The 20,819-nt window shown below is 46.7% G+C and overlaps 1 protein-coding gene across 1 annotated transcript in view; it reads right to left on the bottom strand.

Moving 5' to 3' along the window:
- LOC140716342 (calpain-8-like) overlaps positions 1 to 20,819 on the bottom strand; it is a 190,420-nt gene that overhangs the window by 3,943 nt on the left and 165,658 nt on the right. The window contains exons 16-18 of the mRNA XM_073028983.1: positions 4,018 to 4,079; positions 3,818 to 3,889; positions 231 to 309 (exon numbers count right to left, since the gene is read on the bottom strand). Of these exons, the coding sequence (XP_072885084.1) occupies positions 231 to 309; positions 3,818 to 3,889; positions 4,018 to 4,079 (213 nt within the window). The remainder of the gene's footprint in view (positions 1 to 230; positions 310 to 3,817; positions 3,890 to 4,017; positions 4,080 to 20,819) is intronic.

Genomic DNA, 20,819 nt, shown 5'->3' with positions numbered 1-20,819 from the left:
TCCCTCACCCCTATGCCCAGCCACTCCCTCACCCTCATTCTTTCCCCACCCACTCCCCCACATCCTCACCCCTATCCCTCTCTGATTCCACCCTCCCTCTCTGCCTCATCCACCTCTCACTGTTACATCTCCTCTCCCATACCCTCAATTTCCCTCCCTCTCTCCCTCCAAATTGCAACCCCTTCGAGTGGGGATATTTCTGACCCATCGCTCCCACCCTTACCCCTCACCTGCACGGGTCAGGGCAGGTCGGAGGTCACTGGAGTTCATCAGCCCAGACTCGGAAGTGGCGTAACGGTCAAAGATCTCCTGTGCTCAGAGAGAGCAGTTTCACCATGAGGGTCTCCAAAACTGGCCCCTCCCCTCCCCTCCCACAGCAACAGTCCATCTCCCTCACCAAACCCTGCTCCACTGCAATCACTCTGCCTGTCACCCCTCCTCAAACACCCCATCCTCCGTCAACTCCTCCTCTGTCATCCCCTCCTTATCACCCACTCCCTATCACCCCCTCCACCATCACCCCCTCCCAATCACCCTCTCCTTCGTCACCCCCTCTCTATCACCCTCTCCACTGTCACTCCCTCCCAATCAACCCCTCCTCCGTCACCCTCTCCCTATCACCCCCTCCCTATCACCCTCCCCTCCATCACCCCCTCCACCGTCACCCCTCCCAATCACCTCCTCCCTATCACCTTCTCCTCTGTCACCCTCCCCTCTGTCACCCCTCCCTATCATCCTCTTCTCCATCACCCCTCCCAATCACCCTCTCTCTGTCACCCCCTCCTCTGTCACCCACTCCTTATCCCTCTCCTCCATCACCCTCCCTATCACCCCCTCAGTATCCCTCTCCACCGTCACCCCCTTCCAGTCACCCACTCCACCGTTACCCCCTTCCTATCACCCTCTCCCTATCACTCTCCTCTCCATCACCCCTCCCCATCATCCTCTCCTCCATCACCCCTCCCAATCACCCTCTCCGTCACCCCCTCCTCTGTCACCTACTCCTTATCCCTCTCCTCCGTCACCCTCCCTATCAGCCCCTCCTCTGTTGTCCCTTCTCCAGCAATCCCTCCCCATAACACACTCCCGTCACCTTCTCTGTTCATCCCTTCTCCATCACCCCCCATCACACCTCCCATCACCCCCTCCAGTCGTCCTTCCTCCATCACCACCTCCTCTGTTGTCCCTTCTCCATCACCCACTACTGTCACCCCTACTTTGCCACATCACCTCCTTCACCACCTCATGATGATCCCCTCCTCCATCACATGCTCCTCTTTCACCCTCTCCCCATCACCGCACCTCCATCACCTATTCTCCCTCGCCCTTCTCTCTCTCCCCACCTCGATAAGTTTCTTCAGCATTTCACCCCTCCATCTCCCTCTTCCCTCCATCACACTGACCCACTCTCACCCTCCTCCCACCATCATCCCATCCCCACTCACCTTCCTCACTCCATCACCTTCACCCTTACTCCCTCCTCCCTCCAGCTCTCCACTCTGTCTCCCTCCTCATTCCATCTCTCCACCACCCTCCATTTCTCTCTCACTTCCCTCCTCCCTCCATTTGCACTCACCCTCACTTTCCCTCCCCATCTCCCCATCATCAATCACTTTCCTTCCACCCCCATCTCCCCTACCCTCCCTCTCTCTTCCCTCTAACTCCCCTCAATCTTTCCACCCTTCCTCCACTCCACCTTCACTCTCGCTGCGCACTCCACCTCTACAGCCTCACTCTCCCTCCTCCCTTCATCTCCCTCACCCTCCATCTACCTCCTGCCACCAACTATCCACCCTCACCCTCCCTACTTCCTCCATCTCCCCCACTCCATCTACATCTTTGATCTATCCTTCATCACTCTCCCTCCATCTCTCTACACTCACTCTCCCTGCTCCCACCATCTCTCCACCCTCACTCTTCTTCTCCTCCCTCCCTCTTTCCCTCCTCCCTCCATTTCCTCATCTCCCTTACTCTTTCTCCTCGCACCATCTCTCTTCCTCACTCTCCCTCCTCCCACCATCTCTCCACCATTCTCCTCCTCCCTATATCCACACTCTTCCTCCTCCCTCCCCTCTCCCTCCATCTCCTCATCTCCCTCACTCTTCTTCCTCCCACCATCTCTCTCTCCCTTCTCCCTCACTTGCACTCTTCCCTCCATGCCCTCACTCTCACTTTCCCTCTGTCCATCTCCCAGTTCCCTTGATAACTCCCTCCATCTCCTTCCTCCCAGCATCTATCCTCACTCTCACTTCTCCCTCTATCACCCACTCCCTCACTCTCCTTCCTCCCTCTATCTCTCCACTCTCAACCTCCCTCCACCCTACATCTCCCCCTCCCTCGATCACTCTCACCCCCACTTTCCCTCCTCCCTCCATCTCCCTCTCTCCCCATCTTGCCCTGTCCATCACTTTCCCTCCTTCCTCCATCTTCCTCTCTCCATCACTCTCCCTCCTCCCTCCATCTCCCTCTCTATCTCTTCACCCTCACTCTCCCTCCTCTATCTCCACCTCAATTACTCCACCATCACTCTCTCTCCTCCCTTCATCTTTCCACCCTCACTCTCCACTCCGTCACACCCCACTCACCCTCCTCCCTCTATTCTCCCACAGTCTCCCTCCTCCCTCCATAGGCCTCCTCTCGCTCTCCCTCCCCCCTCCATCACCCTCATCCCCATCTCCCTCCTCCATCCATCTCCCCATCCCACTCTCCCTCTCAACCCCTCTACCTCACTCTCCCTACCTCTACCTCACCACCCACACGCTCCTTCTTTCCATCTCCCCTCACACCCTCTCTCTCTTACCTCCATTAACCTCTCACTCATGTTCCCTCCTCCATCCATATCCCTGCTCCCTCACTGCCTCTTCTTCCTGCATCACCCTCACCCCCTCTCCTTCCTCTCTCCATCTCCGTCTCTCCCTCAGCCTCCTCCCTCCATATCACCAGCCACATTTTCACTCCTCTTTCCATCTCCCCTAAACCCCACTCTCTCTCCTCCCTCCATCAACCTCTTCCTCACACTCCTCCCCATCTCCATTTCTGTCACGACATCTTTATCTCCCTTCCCTCAATTTCCCTCCTCCCTCCATCAACCTCTTCCTCACACTCCTCCCCATCTCCATTTCTGTCACGACTTCTTTATCTCCCTTCCCTCAATTTCCCTCCTCCCTCCATCAACCTCTTCCTCACACTCCTCCCCATCTCCATTTCTGTCACGACTTCTTTATCTCCCTTCCCTCAATTTCCCTCCTCCCTCCATCAACCTCTCACCCCACTCTCTTCTTCCCTCCATCTCCCACCTCTCCCTCACTCTCCTCCCTCTGTCACCTTCTCCCTCTCTCTCCCTCATCACCCTCATTCCCACTCTCCATCCTCCCTCCATCACCTTGACTCTCCTCCCTCCTCCCTCTGTCCATCATTATTCTCCAAACTCCCACCATCTCCCCCTCTCTCACACTCCCTCTTTCCTCCCCCTCTCTGTTGTCCCTCCATCTCACCCTTTTCCTCACTCTCCCTCCTCATTTCATCTCACCTTCCTCACTCTCCCTCCTACCCCATCACCCGTTCCCTCACCTCCTACCTCCATCACCCTCTCCTTTACTCTCCCTCCTACCTCATCTCACTCTCTGCCTTACTCTCCTTCATCCATCACCCTCACCCCACTCTCTCTCACTCTCCGTCCTCCCTACATCACCCTCATGCCCACTCTCTCTCCTCCATCCATCTCACCCTCTCTCTCACTCTCGATCCTCCCTCCATCTCCTCCTCTCCCTCGCTTTCCCTCCTCCCTCCATATCTCCAGAGTGAAGGGATGGTTCACCTGCAGTTTGTGGATGTGAGCCCTGATTAGCTTGGCCTCTTGAAGTGTCAGCCACCCCTGCTCACCAGGGTCCTGTGGGCAATGTCAAGGATCAACCTCACCTCTTCCTCATCTCTCGCGGAGACTCCCGTCTGCCTCTCCACGTACACTGACCCACCCCTCCCCCCTCACCCGGGTCAAACAGGCTGATGGAAGGATACGTTGACGGTGAATGTCAGACTGCAGCAGGTGTCCAGACTCAGCTGGAAATGTTTCGGAGCCTCTGTGGAGGGAGGGAGGGAGGGAGGGAGAGAGAGAGAGGGGGAGAGAGAGAGAGAGATGGTGTAAAAGCAGAACCAATGGCTCATCAATAATATCGTGACTCTCAGCTGGGGAAAAGCAAACAGACGCTCAGAAAGCAAAATCAGAGCAGAACCGGTTGACAGAGAGGTAAACAGCAACATTCCTGAAACGTAAGGACCAGTCAGCCCCACCCCATTCATTTTAGATCCTGCCCTGGCTGCTCTTTCACCTTAACACAGATTTCCTGCACTGCCCCCACAACCCCTGCTTTTGTCTTGACAGTAAGTGAGCCCCCATGGTGGGGGGAATTACAAAGATCCTCACCCTTTCAGGAAGAGATTCTTCGTCTCCGTGCTGAATCCCAGACCCCTTCTTTCGTGCCAGACAACCCAGCCAGGTGAAACAACAACTACCCAGATCCCTGTCAGAATTCAAAATCCTTTTGGAGTGAGGAGGGGAACTAATATTTGGCCCACTGAGCCCAGGTCTCACTGCATTGAAAGGCCCAGATAGAGTGGATGTGTCCTACAGGGGAGAGTCTGGGACCAGAGAGCACAGAAGAACATGCCTTTACAATTGAGATGATGAGAAATTTCTTTAGCTGGAGTGTGGTGGATCTGTGGATATCATTGCTACAGATAGGTGTAGAGGCCAAATCATTGGATATATTTAAAGAGGACGTCGATAGCTTCTTGATTAGTCAGGGTGTCAAAGATTACGGGGAGAAGACAAGCCGTGATGAGGCTGTGGTCGTCTTGGAGGTAAGGTAACTAACAAAAGCCGATGAACACATCTTTAAGATGTGGGAGGAAAGACCTGGGGGAAATCTGGAGATAACAGACAGCACCTGCGGTCAGGACCAAACCCAGGCCTCTGGAGCTGGAAGGCAGCTGAGGATGACTGAGGTGGTTTTGTGTGAAGCAGGAGGATTTTTGTTTGTATTCATTTACATTGGTGGCATTTGTACAGGACAGGTCCCACACCAACAGGTTCAGGAACAGTTGTTACCTCTCAGCCATCAGACCCTTGAACCAGTGTGGACAACTTCACTCACCATCGGAAACCTATCTAGTGCACCCTCTCCACATCCACCCTATCTATCTAGTCCTTTCAATATTTGATAAGTTTCAATGAGATCTCATTGCATTCTTCTAAATTCCAGTGAGTACAGGCCCAAAGCTGCCAAACGCTCCTCATATGTTAACCCCTTCATTCCCAGAATCATCCTTGTGAACCTCCTCTGGACTCTCTCTATTGAATACACATCCTTTCTGAAACTGTTGACAATACTATCTTTCTCTGTCTCTCTTTTTCTCTGTCTACCTGTCTGTCTGTCTATCTTTCTAACTATTTTTCTGTCTGTTTCACAAACACGAGAAAGTCTGCTGATGCTGGACTATAGAAAGGAATAGACATTTCGAGCTAAGACCCTTCATCAGGACTGGTCCTTTCCATAGATGCCCTCTGACCTGCAGAGTTCCTCCATCATTCCCTCTGTGTGTTGTCTTTCTGTTTGTATGTTTGCTTGTTTATTTATTTATAAATGAATTAATGTTTGGATGTATGTTTGTATGTTTGTATGTTTGTTTATTTATAAGTGAATGTTTGTATGTATGCTTATTTATTTATTTATAACCATATAACAATTACAGCACGGAAACAGGCCATCTCGGCCCTTCTAGTCCATGCCAAACGCTTACACTCGCCTAGTCCCACTGACTTGCACTCAGCCCATATCCCTCCATTCCTTTCCTGTCCATATACCTATCCAATTTTCCTTTAAATGACAATACTGAACCTGCCTGTACCACTTCTACTGGAAGCTCATTCCACACAGCTACCACTCTGAGTAAAGAAATTCCCCCTCATGTTACCCTTAAACTTCTGCCCCCTAACTCTCAACTCATGTCCTCTTGTTTGAATCTCCCCTACTCTCAATGGAAAAAGCCTATCCACGTCAACTCTATCTATCCCCCTCATAATTTTAAATACCTCTATCAAGTTCCCCCTCGACCTTCTACGCTCCAAAGAATAAAGATCTAACTTGTTCAATCTTTCCCTGTAACTTAGGTGCTGAAACCCAGGTAACATTCCAGTAAATCGTCTCTGCACTCTCTCTAATTTATTGATATCTTTCCTATAATTCGGTGACCAGAACTGTACACAATATTCCAAATTCAGCCTTACCAATGCCTTGTACAATTTTAACATTACATCCCAACTCCTATAATCAATGCTCTGATTTATAAAGGCCAGCATACCAAAAGCTTTCTTCACCACCCTATCCATATGAGATTCCACCTTCAGGGAACTATGCACCATTATTCCAAGATCACTCTGTTCTACTGCATTCTTCAATGCCCTACTATTTACCATGTATGTCCTATTTGGATTATTCCTACCAAAATGTAGCACCTCAGCATTAAACTCCATTTGCCATCATTCAGCCCACTCTTCTAACTGGCCTAAACCTCTCTGCAAACTTTGAAAACCTACTTCATTATTCACAACGCCACCTATCTTAGTATCATCTGCATACTTACTAATCCAATTTACCACCCCATCATCCAAATCATTAATGTATATGACAAACAACATTGGACCCAGTACAGATCCCTGAGGCACACCACTGGTCACCGGCCTCCAACCTGACAAACAGTTATCCACCACTACTCTCTGGCATCTCCCATCCAGCCACTGTTGAATCTATTTTACTACTTCAATATTAATTCCTAACAATTGAACCTTCCTAACTAACCTTCTGTGTGGAACCTTGTCAAAGGCCTTACTGAAGTCCATATAGACAACATCCACTGCTTTACCCTCGTCAACTTTCATCATAACCTCTTCAAAAAATTTAATAAGATTTGTCAAACATGACCTTCCACACACAAATCCATGTTGACTGTTCCTAATCAGACCCTGTCTATCCAGATAATTATATATACCATCTCTAAGAATACTTTCCATTAATTTACCCACCACTGACGTCAAACTGACAGGCTGATAATTGCTAGGTTTACTCTTAGAACCCTTTTTAAACAATGGAACCACATGAGCAATACGCCAATCCTCCGGCACCATCCCCGTTTCTAATGACATTTGAAATATTTCTGTCAGAGCCCCTGCTATTTCTACATTAACTTCCCTCAAGGTCCTAGGGAAAATCCTGTCAGGACCCGGAGATTTATCCACTTTTATATTCCTTAAAAGCGCCAGTACTTCCTCCTCTTTAATTGTCATAGTTTCCATAACTTCCTTACTTGTTTCCCTTACCTTACACAATTCAATATCCTTCTCCTTAGTGAATACCAAAGAAAAGAAATTGTTCAAAATCTCCCCCATCTCTTTTGGCTCCACACAGAGCTGTCCACTCTGATTCTCTAAGGGACCAATTTTATCCCTCACTATCCTTTTGCTATTAATATAACTATAGAAACCCTTCGGATTTATTTTCATCTTACTTGCCAAAGCAACCTCGTATCTTCTTTGAGCTTTTCTAATTTCTTTCTTAAGATTCTTCTTACATGCTTTATATTCCTCGAGCACCTCATTTACTCCATGCTGCCTATATTTATTGTAGATATCACTCTTTTTCCTAACCAATTTTCCAATATCCCTTGACAACCATGGCTCTCTCAAACTTTTAACCTTTCCTTTCAACCTAACAGGAACATAAAGATTCTGTACCCTCAAAATTTCACCTTTAAATGACCTCCATTTCTCTATTACATCCTTCCCATAAAACAAATTATCCCAATCCACTCCTTCTACATCCTTTTGTATCTCCTCAAAGTTAGCCTTTCTCCAATCAAAAATCTCAACCCTGGCTCCGTAATTATATTGAAACTAATGTCATTGTGATCACTGGACCCAAAGTGCTCCCCAACACATACCTCCGTCACCTGACCTATTTCATTTCCTAACAGAAGATCCAACACTGCCCCTTCTCTAGGCAACACGAGTGAATCTGCAGATGCTGGAAATAAATAAAAACACAAAATGCTGGCAGAACTCAGCAGGCCAGACAGCATCTATGGGAGGTGGTAGAGACGATGTTTTGGGCCAAAACCCTTCATCAGGAGTGAAGTGAGGGATGGTCAAGGGGGGATAAGAAGTGGGGGGAGGGATGAAGTAGAGAGCTGGGAAGTGATAGGCTGAAGGGAAATGGGCTAGAGGGAAGGTGGAGAATTATGGGAAATAAAAGGGAAAGAAAGGTAGGGCTGGGGGGAGATTATAGTGAGGGGGGAAAAAGAGAGAGAAAAAGAACCAGACTAAAATTATAGATCGGGATGGGGTAAGGGGGGAGCAAGGGTATCAACGGAGGTCTGTGAGTTGACTGTTCATGCCGGCAGGTAGGAGGCTACCTAGGCGGGAGATAAGGTGTTGCTCCATCGACCTGTGTGTGGCCTCATCTTGGTGGTAGCCATCAAGATGAGGCCACACGCAGGTCGATGGAGCAACACCTTATCTCCCGCCTAGGTAGCCTCCTACCTGCCGGCATGAACATCCAACTCACAGACCTCCGTTGATACCCCTGCCCCCCTTACCCCATCCCTATCTATAATTTTAGTCTGGTTCTCTTTCTCTCTCTTTTTCCCCCCTCACTATAATCTCCCCCCAGTCCTGCCTTTCTTTCTCTTTTATTTCCCATAATTCTCCACCTTCCCCTCTAGCCCATTTCCCTTCAGCCTATCACTTCCCAGCTCTCTACTTCATTCCTCCCCCCACTTCTTATCCCCCCTCGACCATCCCATGTTACTTCACTCCTGATGAAGGGTTTCGGCCCGAAACGTCGTCACTACCTCCTCCCATAGATGCTGTCTGGCCTGCTGAGTTCTGTCAGCATTTTGTGTTTTTATTTACTGCCCCTTCTCTAGTTGGTACCTCTATGTATTGCTGCAAAAAACTATCCTGCACACATTTTACAAACTCCAAACCATCCATCCCTTTTACAGTATGGGCTTCCCAGTCTATGCGTGGAAAATTAAAATCTCTCACAATCACAACCCTGTGCTTACTACAAATATCTGCTATCTCCTTGCAAATTTGCTTTTCCAATTCTCGCTCCCCATTAGATAGTCTATAATACACCCCTATAAGTGTTACTACACCTTTCCCATTCCTCAGTTCCACCCAAATAGTCTCCCTAGACCAGCCCTCTAATCTATCCTGCCAGAGCACTGCTGTAATATTTTCTCTGACAAGCAACGCCACACCTCCCCCTCTTGTCCCTCCGATTCTATCACACCTGAAGCAATGAAATTCAGGAATATTTAGTTACCAATCACACCCCTCCTGCAACCATGTTTCACTAATAGCTACAACATCATATTTCCAGGTATCAATCCATGCTCTAAGCTCATCCACCTTTCTTACAATGCCCCTAGCATTAAAATAAATGCATTAAAGAAATTCTCCACCTCTTCCTCTCTGTTTATCTCTAACAGTACAAAGAACATTACTGTCTTCTTTTTCTTCCTTCTCCCATACATCTGTTCCTACACTCTGGTTCCCCTCCCCCCTCATATCTAGTTTAAATCCACTGGAGCCTCTCTAGCAAACCTACCTGCAAGAATACTTGTCCCCCTCCAGTTCAGATGTAAACCGTCCTGCCGGAACAGGTCCCACCTTGCCTGGAAAGCTGCCCAATTATCTATAAATCTGAAGCCCTCCCTCCTGCACCATGTCTTCAGCCACATGTTGATCTGCACTATCTTACTATTTCTAAATCCACCTGCACGGGGCACTGGAAGCAATCCTGAGATTGCTATCCTGGAGGTCCTGTCCTTTAACTTGGTACCTAGCTCCCTAAACTCACCTTTCAGGACCTCCTCACTCATCCTACCCACGTCATTGGTCCCTACATGGACCACGACATCCGGCTGCTCACCCTCCCTCTTGAGAATACTGAGAACTTGATCCGAGATATTGCAGACCCTGGCACCAGGGAGGCAATAGACCATCTGGGATTCTCGATCTCTTCCACAGAACCTCTTATCTGTCCCCCTAACTATCGAATCCCCTATCACTACTGCTCTCCTCTTTTCCCTCTTTCCCTTCTTAGCTGGGGGTCCAGTCTCGGTGCCAGAGACACAACCACTGCAACTTGTCCCTGGTAGGTCATCCCCACCAACAGTATCCAAAACGGTATACTTATTATTGATGGGAATGGCCACAGGGGTGCTCTGCTCTTCCTGTCTATTCCCCTTCCCTCTCCTGACAGTCACCCAACTACCTGTTTCCTGACTCCTAGGGGTGACTATCTCCCTGAAACTCCTGTCTATTTCTGCCTCTGCCTCCTGAATGATCCGAAGTTCATCCAGCTCCAGCTCTATTTCCCTAACACGGTTATAAATGAATGTTTGTATGTATGTTTATTTATTTATAAATGGATGAATGTTTGTATGTATGTACATTTATTTATAAGTGAATGAATGAAGTGATTGTGTTTTTTTGTATTTACACAATTTATTGTCTTTTGTTCATAGGTTGATTGCCCATCTTTGTTTTGTGCGTCATTTTTCATAGACTCTGCTTTTACTGTGAATGCCTGCAAGAAAATGAATCTCAGGGTTGCTAGTGGTGACGCATACATACTTTGATAATACATTTACTTTGAACTTTGAACTTTATTACCTATCCTTTGCGATGCGGGTGGTCGGTCTTCTTGAGCCACTGTTAAAGGGCCTCCCCCAGAGCTAGTGCCCGTGACCACGAAGCTCCAGTGAAACATTCCCGTCTGAGGGTGGTGTGTAATGTGTATTTATTTTATTATTTACAGATACAGCCTAGAACAGGCCCTTGGACCCCACCCCCCCAATTTAACCCTAGGCTAATCACAGGACAATTTACAATGACCAATTAACCTCCCCACCGGTACGTTTCTGGACTGTGGGAGGAAGCGAGAGCACCTGGAGAAAACCCATGCATTTCATGGGAAAGACATACAAACTTGCTTAGAGACGATGTCAAAATTGAACTCTAAACTCTGACACCCTGAGATGTAATAGTGCCATACTAACCACTAGGCTACTGCAACGTCCCAAATAATTTCCATGTTGAATCCATGAGACAAACAGCTAGAGGAACAACACACACAAGGTACAGGAGTAACTAACTCAGCCATTCAGGCACAGCATCTGGGGGGAGTGGCCGAGATACAGAGATTGGAAGATGATCTGAACACGGGAGGGACTACAGACACTGGGATCTAGTAAGGAAGGTGATGTGGAACTAGATAAGAAATGGAAAACAGATTGGATTCCTTCATCTCTCTTCTATTTTCTGTTTATACAGGAGCATAAAAGCCTAGAGAAGCAGTTTCAACAACGACTTCTAACCCCGGAACAATCCAGTTCATCGTTTACCTGCATGTACTTTTTGGGATCTTTTACACTTTATTCTGCATTGTTATTGTTTTCCTTTATTCTATCTCAATGCACTGTGGAACGATTTGATCTGCTTGAACGGTATGCATGATAAGCTTTTCACTCTATCTTGGCATATGTGATAATAAACAAACCAAACCCTTCTTTCACATCTCTTCCTGGTGGTGCTGCTATGTTTTTGGATTCTCTGTTGCTTCATTAAACCATATAACCATAACCATATAACAATCACAGCACGGAAACAGGCCATTCCGGCCCTCCTAGTCCGTGCTGAACTCTTAATCTCACCTAGTCCCACCTACCCGCACTCAGCCCATAACCCTCCACTCCTTTCCTGTCCATATACCTATCCAATTTTACCTTAAATGACACAACTGAACTGGCCTCTACTACTTCTACAGGAAGCTCATTCCACACAGCTATCACTCTCTGAGTAAAGAAATACCCCCTCGTGTTTCCCTTAAACTTTTGCCCCCTAACTCTCAAATCATGTCCTCTCGTTTGAATCTCCCCTACTCTCAATGGAAACAGCCTATTCACGTCAACTCTATCTATCCCTCTCAACATTTTAAATACCTCGATCAAATCCCCCCTCAACCTTCTACGCTCCAATGAATAGAGACCTAACTTGTTCAACCTTTCTCTGTAACTTAAGTGCTGAAACCCAGGTAACATCCTAGTAAATCGTCTCTGCACTCTCTCTAATTTATTGATATCTTTCCTATAATTCGGTGACCAGAACTGTACACAATATTCCAAATTTGGCCTTACCAATGCCTTGTACAATTTTAACATTACATCCCAACTTCTGTACTCAATGCTCTGATTTATAAAGGCCAGCGTTCCAAAAGCCTTCTTCACCACCCTATCTACATGAGACTCCACCTTCAGGGAACTATGCACTGTTATTCCTAGATCTCTCTGTTCCACTGCATTCCTCAATGCCCTACCATTTACCCTGTATGTTCTATTTGGATTATTCCTGCCAAAATGTAGAACCTCACACTTCTCAGCATTAAACTCCATCTGCCAACGTTCAGCCCATTCTTCTAACCGGCATAAATCTCCCTGCAAGCTTTGAAAACCCACCTCATTATCCACAACACCTCCTACCTTAGTATCATCAGCATACTTACTAATCCAATTTACCACCCCATCATCCAGATCATTTATGTATATTACAAACAACATTGGGCCCAAAACAGATCCCTGAGGCACCCCGCTAGTCACTGGCCTCCATCCCGATAAACAATTATCCACCACTACTCTCTGGCATCTCCCATCTAGCCACTGTTGAATCCATTTTATTACTCCAGCATTAATACCTAACGACTGAACCTTCTTAACTAACCTTCCATGTGGAACTTTGTCAAAGGCCTTGCTGAAGTCCATATAGACTACATCCACTGCCTTACCCTCATCAACATTCCTCGTAACTACTTCAAAAAATTCAATAAGGTTTGTCAAACATGACCTTGCACGCACAAATCCATGCTGGCTACTCCTAATCAGATCCTGTCCAGCCAGATAATTATAAATACTATCTCTAAGAATACTTTCCATTAATTTACCCACCACTGATGTCAAACTGACAGGTCTATAATTGCCAGGCTTACTTCTAGAACCCTTTTTAAACAATGGAACCACATGAGCAATATGCCAATCCTCCGGCACAATCCCCGTTTCTAATGACATCTGAAAGATCTCCGTCAGAGTTCCTGCTATCTCTACACAAACTTCCCTCAAGGTCCTGGGGAATATCCGGTCAGGACCCGGAGATTTATCCACTTTTAAATTTCTTAAAAGCGCCAGTACTTCCACCTCTTTAATTGTCATAGGTTCCATAACTTCCTTACTTGTTTCCCACACCTTACACCATTCAATATCCTTCTCCTTAGTGAATACCGAAGAGAAGAAATCGTTCAAAATCTCTCCCATCTCCCTCGGCTCCACACATAGCTGACCACCCTGATTCTCTAAGGGACCAATTTTATCCCTCACTATCCTCTTGCTTTTAATATAACTGTAGAAGCCTTTCGGATTTACTTCCACCTTATTTGCCAAACCAAACTCGTAACTTCTTTTAGCTTTTCTAATCTCTTTCTTAAGTTTCCTTTTACATTCTTTATATTCCTCGAGCAATTCCTTTACTCCATGCTGCCTATATCTATTGTAGACATCCCTCTTTTTTCGAACCAAGTTTCTAATATCCCTTGAAAACCATGGCGCTTTCAAACCTTTAACCTTTCCTTTCAACCGAACAGGAACAAAAAGATTCTGTACCCTCATAATTTCACCCTTAAATGACCTCCATTTCTCTATTACATCCTTCCCATAAAACAACTTGACCCAATCCACTCTCTCTAAATCCCTGCGCATCTCCTCAAAGTTAGCCTTTCTCCAATCAAAAATCTCAACTCTAGGTCCAGTCCTGTCCTTCTCCATAATTATATTGAAGCTAATGCTATTGTGATCACTGGACCCGAAGTGCTCCCCAACACATACATCTGTCAGCTGACCTATCGCATTCCCTAACAGGAGATCCAACACTGCCCCATCTCTAGTCGGTACTTCTATGTATTGTTGCAAAAAACTATCCTGCACACATTTCACAAACTCTAAACCATCCAGCCCTTTTACAGAATGAGCTTCCCAATCTATGTGTGGAAAATTAAAATCTCCCACAATCACCACTTTGTGTTTACTACAAATATTTGCTATCTCCTTACACATTTGCTCTTCCAACTCACGCTCCCCATTAGGTGGCCTATAATACACTCCTATCAGTGTTACTACACCTTTCCCATTCCTCAATTCCACCCAAATAGCCTCCCTAGAGGAGCTCTCTAATCTATCCTTCCAAAGCACCGCCATAAGATTTTCTCGGACAAGCAATGCAACACTTCCTCCTCTGGCCCCTCCTACTCTATCACTCCTGAAGCAACTAAATCCAGGAATATTTAGTTGCCAATCACACCCTTCCTGCAACCATGTTTCACTAATAGCTACAACATCATAATTCCAGGTATCAATATATGGACACTTTACTCTTTCTTTTTGTCTGACAGTTTGAAACTGCACAATAATCTTCACACCATTCTGCTGATTTATGCCTGTGGTTGTATTTATTGTTGAATATATTTTCATGGGCACTGTTTACACTGTGAGCTTCAATTGAACATTGCACTCTGGTGCACTCTAATCTGATATCTGAGCTAATTGGAATACCATTGGATTGTAGACTCTCCAAGTGGGTAGCATGGTTGTGTAACGGTTTGGCCAACACTTACAGCACCGACGGTAAGATTGGAATTCAATTCCTGCCGCTGTCTGTAAGGAGTTTGAATGTTCTTCCCATGATCACATGGGTTTCATCTGAGTGCTCTGGTTTTCTCCCACAGTTCAAAGCCGTACAGTTAGGGTCAGTGAGTTGTAGGCATGCAATGTTGGCACCGGAAGCTTACCAAACATAATCCTCGCTGATTTGGTTTGAGCGGACACGAAGGCCTCTTGCCACTTTTCACTGTATGATGTGATGTGTGTATGATGCACGAGGGGTGATTGATAAGTTTGTGGCATTGGAGTCAATTTTAGAAAACCTAGCACATTTATTTTTCCTACATTTACACACTTAGTCCAGCGGTCGTGGAGCATACGGATCCCTTCTTTGTAGAAGTTAGCATCTTGGACCTCGAGAAGTGGTCCACAGCATGAGGTGATTGATAAGTTCATGGCCTAAGGTAGAAGGAGATGAGTTATTAACGAGAGCTGTATAGCTCATCTTCTACCTTAGGCCACAAACTTATCCATCACCCCTGCCGTGGACCACTTCTACAAAGAAGGGATCCGTAAGCTCCACGACCGCTGGACTAAGTTTGTACATGTAGGAAGGGACTATGTTGAAAAATAAATGTGCTAGGCTTTCTAAAATTGACTCCTTCTACCTTAGGCCACAAACTTATCAATCATCCCTCGTATAATGCTAATCTTTTTTTTCAAGTGGAACAAGAGCTGCTCCTCCTCTAGCTTCATTCTGGTAGTGGAAGAGGTGTGGGAATGGGAAGGGGAGTTGAAGCAACCGGTATCTGGGAGATCGGGATGGCAACTGAGGACAGAGCACAGAAGTTCCACCGAACAATTGCCCAGTCCACACTAGGGTCTCGCTGACATGGGAGAGGCCACATCGGGAGCAGGTGAGGGTTCAGGAGGTGCGGGGCAATGCTTGCCTCACCCAGAGGGTAGTTTAGGTGGTAATGAGGGAGGAGATGTAGGGTTGAGTTTTACGCCTGGTGTTTTTACAGGCTTAAGTTGTCAGGATATGGTAAGGAGTGGTGGGGAGGGATTCACAGAGGGAGTGGTTGCTACAGGAGTTCAGCATTTCACCAAACACTGTAACAAACTTTACAGATACATTGTAGGAGGTATCTTGACTAGTTGCATCATGACCTACTACAGCAGTTCCAACACACATGAATACGAGAAGCTGCAGAGTGCAATGGACACATCCCAGTCCATCATGGGTACAGCATCTCCATCACTGACAGTATCTACAGGAAACACTACCTCAAGAAGGTGGCATCTGTCATCAGGGGTCCCACCATTTGGGCTTAGCCCTCTTGTGGGCAGGAGGTATATGAGGTTGAAGTCCCACACTACCAGCTTCAGGAACAGTTACTTTCCTTCAACCATCAGGTTCTGAACAATCCTAACATCAGAAAACCATCGGCTACCTCTGACACCCCCATGGACGTGTTTCTGGATGTGCCTTGTTTGCACCGATGTCGTGTTCACTCATAAGTTATGTTCTGTGCATTAGAACACAGAACAGTACAGGCCCTTTGACTCACAATGCTACTCCAAGGTCAATCTACCTGTGTCTCAATATCACCAAGACCAAGGAGATGGTGGTGGACTTTAGGAGATCTAGGCCTCATATGGAGCCAGTGATCATTAATGGAGAATGTGTGGAGCAGGTTAAGACCTACAAGTATCTGGGAGTACAGTTAGACGAGAAGCTAGACTGGACTGCCAACACAGATGCCTTGTGCAGGAAGGCACAGAGTCGAATGTACTTCCTAAGAAGGTTGGCGTCATTCAATGTCTGTAGTGAGATGCTGAAGATGTTCTATAGGTCAGTTGTGGAGAGCGCCCTCTTCTTTGTGGTGGCGTGTTGGGGAGGAAGCATTAAGAAGAGGGATGCCTCACGTCTTAATAAGCTGGTAAGGAAGGCGGGCTCTGTCGTGGGCAAAGTACTGGAGAGTTTAACATCGGTAGCTGAGCGAAGGGCGCTGAGTAGGCTACGGTCAATTATGGATAACTCTGAACATCCTCTACATAGCACCATCCAGAGACAGAGAAGCAGTTTCAGCGACAGGTTACTATTGATGCAATGCTCCTCAGACAGGATGAAGAGGTCAATACTCCCCAATGCCATTAGGCTTTACAATTCTACCGCCAGGACTTAAGAACTTTTTAAAGCTATTATTAATGCTTTTTGAGATGGTGATTTAGATGCATATCATATTTTTTTTTACTGAGTTAAGTATTGTATGTAATTAGTTTTGCTACAACAAGTGTATGGGACATTGGAAAAAAGTTGAATTTCCCCATGGGGATGAATAAAGTATCTATCTAACCTTTCTTCCTACTTAGCCCTTAGTTTCTCTTTTATCCATGTGCCTATAGAACCATAGAACATTACAGCACAGTAACAGGCCTTTTGGCCCTTCTTGGCTGAGCCGAACCATTTTTCTGCCTAGTCCCACTGAGCTGCAGCTGGGCCATATCCCTCCATACACCTCTCATCCATGTACCTGTCCAAGTTTTTCTTAAATGTTAAAAGTGAGCCCGCATTTACAACATCATCTGGCAGCTCATTCCACACTCCCACCACTCTCTGTGTGAAGAAGCCCCCCCCCCCAATGTTCCCTTTAAACTTTTCCCCTTCACCCTTAACCCATGTCCTCTGTTTTTTTTCTCCCTTAGCCTTAGTGGAAAAAGCCTGCTTGCATTCACTCTATCTATACCCATTATAATTTTATATACCTCTATCAAATCTCCCCTCATTCTTCTACGCTCCAGGGAATAAAGTCCTAACCTATTTTGTGGAATGAGCTTCCAGTAGAAGTGGTAGAGGCAGGTTCGGTATTGTCATTTAAAGTAAAATTGGATAGGTATATGGATAGGAAAGGAATGGAGGATTATGGGCTGAGTGCAGGCCAGTGGGACTAGGTGAGTGTAAGCATCGGCATGGACTAGAAGGGCCGAGATGATCTGTTTCCATGCTGTAATTGTTATATGGTTATATGGTTATTCAACCTTTCTCTGTAACTCAGTTTCTCAAGACCCAGCAACAACCTTGTAAACCTTCTCTGCATTCTTTCAACCTTATTAATATCCTTCCTGTAATTCGGTGACCAAAACTGCACACAGTACTCCAAATTCAGTCTCACCAATGCCTTATACAACCTCACCATAACATTCCAACTCTTATACTCAATACTTTGATTTATAAAGGCCAATGTACCAAAAGCTCTCTTTACTACCCTATCTACCTGTGACACCACTTTTAGGGAATTTTGTATCTGTATTGCTAGGTCCCTCTGTTCTACTGCACTCCTTAGTGCCCTACCATTTACCTTGTATGTTCTACCTTGGTTTTTCCTTCCAAAGTGCAATACCTCACACTGGTCTGTATTAAACTCCATCTACCATTTCTCAGCCCTTTTTTCCAGCTGGTCCAGATCCCTCTGCAAGCTTTGGAAACTTTCCTCACTGTCCACTACACCTCCAATCTTTGTATCATTAGCAAATTTGCAAATCCAATTTACCACATTATCTTCCAGATCATTGATATAGATGACAAATAACAATGGACCCAGCACTGATCCCTGTGGCACACCACTAGTCAGAGGCCTCCACTCAGAGAAACAATCGTCCACTACCACTCTCTGACTTCTCCCATTGGGCCAATGTCTAATCCAATTTACTACCTCACCATGTATACCTAGTGACTGAATATTCCTAACTAACCTCCCATGCGGGACCTTTAACATAATTTATTTTCACCCCCGCTCCACTATCTACTCTGGCACTCTGGTTCCCTTCCCCCTGCAAATCTAGTTTAATTCCCCCCACCCCGATAGCACAAACAAACCTCCCTGCAAGGATATTGTTCCCCCTGTAGTTCAGGTGTAACCCGTCTCTCTTGTACAGGTCCTACCTGCCCCAGAGGAGGTCCCAATGATCCTGAAATCTGAAACCCTGCCCCCTACACCAGTTCCTCAGCCACGTTCATCCTCCAGAGCATCCTATTCTTACCCTCACTGGCACGTGGCACAGGTAGCAATCCTGAGATTACCACCCTCGAGGTCCTGCTTTTTAACTTCCTACCAAGGTCTCTATACTCACTCTTCAGGACCTCCTCACTCTTTCTTCCTATGTCATTGGTACCGATGTGTACCATGACATCTGGCTGCTCACCCTCCCACTTCAGAATGCCGTGCACGCGATCAGAGACATCCCTGACCCTGGCACCCGGGAGGCAACAAACCATCCGGAGTCTCTGTCACAACCACAGAACCTCCTGTCTGTACCTCTAACTATCAAGTCCCCTATCACTACTGCTCTCCTCTTCCTCCCCCCTCCCTTCTGCACAGCAGAACCATACTCAGTGCCAGAAAACTGGCTGCTGCAGCTTGTCCCAGGTAAGTCATCCCCCCCCCAACAGCATCCAAATCGGTATACTTGTTGTTGAGGGGAATGGCCACAGGGGATCCCTGCTCTGCCTGCCCTTTCCCCTTCCCTCGCCTGATGGTAGCCCAATTACCTGTGCGCTGCTCCTTTGGCATAAATACCTCCCTGAAACTACTTTATTTTCCTGAATGATTCGGAGGTCATCCAGCTCCTGCTCCAGTTCCCTAACGCAGTTTGTTAGGAGCTGCAGCTGGATGCACTTCTTGCAGGTGTCGTTGTCCAGGACACCGGAGGTCTCCCTGACTTCCCACATCCTGCAAGAGGAGCATTCCAACATCCTGCCTGGCATTCTCTCTACTCTAAACGAACAAAACAAAACTTACCGGAACCTACCCTCTCCTCTGCCTGTTCACACCAACACCATCCCTGGCAGTGTGCTCCATTCATTCACTCACCACTCTCTGTGCAAAATCTACCTCTGACATTGCCCCGATACTTTCCCCCAGTCACCTAAAAGTATGTCCTCTTGTATTAGTCATTGCCACCCTGGGAAAAGGCACTGGCTGCCCACTATGTCTGTGTTTCTTATCATCTTATAGACCTCTATCAGTCACCTCTCATCCTCCTTCACTCCAAAGAGAAAAGCTCATCCTTTCCTCATAAACCATGCTCTCTAATCCAGGCAGCATCCTGGTAAATCTGTTCTTCACCAGTCACCTCTCATCCTCCGTCGCTTCAAGGAGAAAAGGCCAAGTTCACTGAACCTGTTCTTATAAGGCATGCTTCCCAATCCAGGCAACATCCTTGTAAATCTCTTCTGCACCCTTCCACATCCTTCCTGTAATGAGGCAACCAGAACTGAACACAATACTCATATTGTCTGTATTGCTGCTACAAGAACATTTTCACTGTACTCATACCTCTCCCTACTTGTGCACAGCAATAAACTTAGCTCGTGCCAGGCAGGACTTGTAATAACAAGTAGATACCACTTGGTGATGCTGTTGGCAACACTCTTCACCGTTTTGGCCCATCAAGTCTGCTCAGCAGTATCAGTAGGATTATCTTTGTTGTGAATTCTGTGGGCAGGATATATGGCCATCCTTCCACACTGTGCCAGTGATGGGACAGCTTGGCCAGAGATACAGATCCTCGTCACTGTAGCTAGGATGACATCCGTGTCCAGTCCTCTCATGTACCCAGGTACAGTGAACAGTGAACAACTCGTGCTCATGCAGTTCATTACACATTGCATTCAGGGGGAAAACTGTGGTGATAAGGAGTGAGCTACCAGAGAAAGTGTTTGAGACAGGTACAGGAACGGTTTTTAAAGGACTGTTGGACAGGTACATGGAAAAGAAAGGATATGGGACAGATGCCGGCAAAAGCTGAGATGAGCGTTTGGTTGGCATGGACAAGAAGGGCCAAAGGGCCTGTCTCCATGCTGCACGAATCAATGGACAGATCAGGAAACTGTTGGAAGAATCATAGTTGCATGTGTGCATAGAATTATTTCAAAAATCAGTCAGGGTCTCCTGGAGGAAAATATCTGGTCACCTCACTACAGGAAGGATGTGGAAGGGTACAAGGATGTTGCCTGGATTGGGAACCATACCTTATGAGAATAGGTTCAG

The sequence above is a fragment of the Hemitrygon akajei genome, chromosome 25, assembly GCF_048418815.1.
Source record: "Hemitrygon akajei chromosome 25, sHemAka1.3, whole genome shotgun sequence".
Lineage (NCBI taxonomy): Eukaryota > Metazoa > Chordata > Chondrichthyes > Myliobatiformes > Dasyatidae > Hemitrygon > Hemitrygon akajei.
The sequence above is the reverse complement of the archived record's forward strand: the minus strand, read 5'-3'. Positions and strand labels throughout refer to the sequence as shown.